The sequence below is a fragment of the Kryptolebias marmoratus genome, unplaced genomic scaffold (genome assembly GCF_001649575.2).
Source record: "Kryptolebias marmoratus isolate JLee-2015 unplaced genomic scaffold, ASM164957v2 Scaffold38, whole genome shotgun sequence".
Lineage (NCBI taxonomy): Eukaryota > Metazoa > Chordata > Actinopteri > Cyprinodontiformes > Rivulidae > Kryptolebias > Kryptolebias marmoratus.
The window spans coordinates 70,084-73,926 of record NW_023665772.1 but is presented as its reverse complement, the minus strand read 5'-3'; the positions used below and the strand labels follow the sequence as shown (position 1 = coordinate 73,926).

The window sequence follows — 3,843 nt, the reverse complement described above, 5'->3', positions numbered from 1 at the left end:
GTGAGGGTTTCCTGAGAACACCTGGCAGAAGAACCCGTCAGAGATCTTTACCTCCCACCTCAGACAGCGCTCCAGCTGAGACGGGGGCCATGAGTCTGAGTGGGCCATGTTCTGTACGAACGTGGAGGCAGCTGCCCTGAGCTGTGGCTGTGAGGTTGTTGGTGCCTCTCATGGCAGCTAACCCGGGTGAGGGAGGCTGTCCAGCTAAAGGAGTCCTACCGGGTCGTGTTAGCTGGTTGGACTCCAGGGGCAGCTGAGGGGTATCAGCAGGCCGGGCACTGAATCGCCACCATCGTTCACCTCTATTATTTCACTTGACAGGAACATGGCGTCCACCTGCAAAGAATAAAGTCAGGACTGTGACTTGTTCATGGTTCTGTGATTACTGAGTGAGAACAGCTGGGTCGACTAACTGATGGAAAGAGCTGCCATCACTCAGGGTGAGGATACAAGACTAATAATACTCAACGTGCCTTGCAACAAAACAACCAATGACCGGATGCAGACATGACTGAAAGAACTCAGAACACAAAAACCCCAAAGAAAACAGACCTCAACACAAAAACTTACGTTGTTTTATCACCCATGTCAGTGCTTACAATGCTCATTTTAAAATTAAAGTTTGTCTGCTTTGTGAAAATGTGCCTAAGTTGCTTTTCTTCACTTTTTTTCTGCAGTGAGTGAAATCACAGAGACTGCAGAAAAGCTGTCAAACAGAAGCACTAAACAGGAAGTTGGAGTTTGCATCGTCGTACAGCAACAAGCTTCTTAGCAGAAGAATGAAAAAGTCCCTTTTTGTGGTTTCTGCTCCGGGTTCTGATCAAATCAAGCGTACGGCTGCAGAGATGAACTTCCTGTTATTGTAGATGTGCTCTTTGTACCACCTTCACACCTACATCTGTTCTCTCCAACACACTGAGCTTTTCGAAATGTTGCTTCGTCGTTTGTTTCTCATGAAACTAATGATGTGTTTTCATTTGTTGACTGAGAAACATCAACATGTTTTAAAACTGGCTTTTCTGCATTAAAAGAATTTTCCTTGGGTTCTCATTTTCTTCTAACTGAACTTTGACTCAGTCTTTACTGTACATCATTTCTGGGCTGTGACTCTAAATGAAGTCTGAGGTGAAGCAGAGTATCGGAGGTGTACCACAGGGATTCCTTTTTGTTTACAGCTTATATAAAATAATTCATTTTTCTCTTGGTCTTAGTGGTTGTTTGAAGACTTCCTGCTGAGATTTGGACCCATAGAGGTGAACTGATGATGTTCTCAGAGTAGATTCCTTAAAGAAACCTGAAATGTAAAAGAACAAACATGCAACCACTCACTTTCTGAAAGAGTAAACAAACAAACAAAAAAACAACTAGCAAGTGGAGATTTGTTTCAGTAACCAGTCGCTGCAGCTCTCCTCTTATAGCAGGAAGACTGACTTCCTTTTGCTAAGTTCAGACCTCAGCAGCAGCAGCTGGCAGCAGATATCATCTCTGCAGCGAAGATGAAGACCTTCATGACGAAGATTTTCTTAAGAAAGCTCAGCCCTTACCTGACTCTCATTGTGATGTTTGTGCACTCCATTGTGCTGGACAAGGACATGGAATGCAGCTGCAAGCAGCAAGGCCGTAACTGCGTCTTGTACATGATTTTACCCTTCTTCATCTTATTCCTTGTGAGCCTCTGGGCAGACAAAACCTTCAAGACAACCTGGAAATACACTTGGCAGATTACGTGCACCTACTGCACCTGCTGCACCTGCTGCAGCTGCAAACGTAATAACGACTGCAGGTTTTGTGGTGATTTACTGAACCGCATCATGAAGGCTGTGTTCATCGGCCTGCTCTGGATGTTGTCCGTGTTAATTGATGGAGACTGGTACGTTTGTTGTTTCCACGATCGGTCGAAGAACCAACAGTTGGCCTGCAAAACATCTGACATCACTGAAGACGAACGAGCAACCATTGCAGAACTGAAGAATTTGTCCGGGGTGAGTTAAATCACATACAAGTCTTTTATTCTACATTTAAATGATCCAATCATTCAGTGTTTGTTTAATGAATAAAACTGTTTGTGCTGAAAACCTTTGAGCAGGTAGATCACCTGCTGGCTCAGATGTTCTGCAGCCTTTAATGTTGTTCTGTAAAACATGCAGAGCCTTGAAAACTCTTTATGCCTTTTCCACATTTCTTCACGTTACAACCACAAACTGTCACTGGGATTTCATGTGACAGGACAACACGAGCAGCAAATACATGTGAAGTGAAAGAAAAAACCTTTTTTCAGTTATTTACAAATGAAAATCTGAAAAGTTCTGAAAAGTCCATTTCTGTTTGCATGTAGGAACACGGTAAACATGTTTTAGAGCTTTTAGACCTTTCTGCACAGTTTTATCTTGGTTCAGGTCAGACCTGACCACCACAAGCTTCTCTGATCAATAAGGAGAATGCTCCTTCGACCTGTATGGTCCCTCAGGGGTTAAATCTGTATACGTTGCCTTTGAGGTCTATTTTCAGGAATCGTAATATTCCTTTCCATTGCTTTGCTGATGATATCCAGGTATATCTGCACATCAAGGTAGACCCACTGAAACACTCTTGAACTGCCTAAATGACATGAAAACCTGGTTAAAACTACATTTTGTCTGTCTCAGTGAAAATAAGAGGTTTGGTAAATAAAATGTTTCCTGTAATTTTCTGGCTGCTAGGCTCCATGAAGTTACTCTACTGTCAGGAACCTAGGTTTTATTTTTGACATCTCTTTAAACTTGTAAAAACAGAATAATTAAGACTCGATGCCAAGGTGAAGCTGTACCTCCCCTTCAAAGACCCGGAACGAGTGATTCATGCTTTCCCAGCGGGACGTCTGTAACTATCTGTATGATAAATTATCTCAGCGTCGCTCACAAACTGTCCAGAAGGCAGCAGCTCATCTTTTACCAGGAACTAAGAAACATCAACACATAACTGATCCTGGCTTCTCCCCATGGACTTCCTGTTTGTTTCAGAGACCATTTTAGGACTTTACTGCTTGTCTTTAGTTTTAAATTGTCTCGTCTGCCATACTTATGTGATCTCCTCAACATCTACACTTCAGTAAGAGTTCGCCGGTGAACAGACCAGTTTCTTCTAGATGGTCCCTCACCCAGACTAAAACATAAAGTAATCAGGCTTGTGCAGTTGCTGCTCCGAACCTGTGGAACAGTTTTCCTCTTCATACTGAATGCAAACCACACTTTTCAGTTAATCATTTTTCTTCCACTTCACAACGACGGTTTACTTTGTGTTCATCTGTCACTTAAATACTTGAGAGTTTGTGTTTGAAAAGTTCAACGGGCATGAAGACTTTTCCAAAGCTCAATAAACATGGAGGAGTTTGTTCCTGGAGTCAGGAACCTTCTCAGAGACCAGCTAACAAAATGAAAAGACTTTTATTATCAGCTGAATCAGGATCTGTAGTAATTTCACTGATTTTTCTTTTGCAGGAAATTGGTTTAGGAATACTCGCTTCAATTTTTTTGTGCTTGTTGCTGTTTTCATGCGGATGGAGAAAATGCTGTGAAGAGAAATCTGACTGTTGCAGCAGAAACCTTCTTTATTACCAGCTGATTGTGGAGGAAGGGGAAACGGTTCTGAAACAGGTTCTGAAAGATGCAGCCAGGAAAAACTTGACCAAAGAAATCAAGAGAAAAATCGCTGAAGGTCAATGGGAGAAGTGTTTCGATGTTGCTGAAGAGCTGGTTCACAGATCTGCTCCACCTGAACTTCCTGCGGCAGAGAAGCAGGTAAAGAATCAGAACCGACTGGTTCTGATGCAGCGGCTCGGATAGAACAAAGCCTTTCTGTAGAGCA

The 3,843-nt window shown here is 42.6% G+C and overlaps 1 protein-coding gene across 1 annotated transcript; it reads left to right on the top strand.

Annotated features, from left to right (window-relative positions):
* The first annotated feature begins 1,425 nt into the window (after positions 1–1,425).
* LOC108229309 lies at positions 1,426–3,837 on the top strand. Its single transcript, XM_017404977.3, has 2 exons — positions 1,426–1,982; positions 3,477–3,837. The coding sequence occupies exons 1-2, from the start codon at positions 1,497–1,499 to the stop codon at positions 3,819–3,821; spliced, it is 831 nt and encodes a 276-aa protein (XP_017260466.3). The 5' UTR covers positions 1,426–1,496; the 3' UTR covers positions 3,822–3,837.
* Positions 3,838–3,843: the final 6 nt, after the last annotated feature.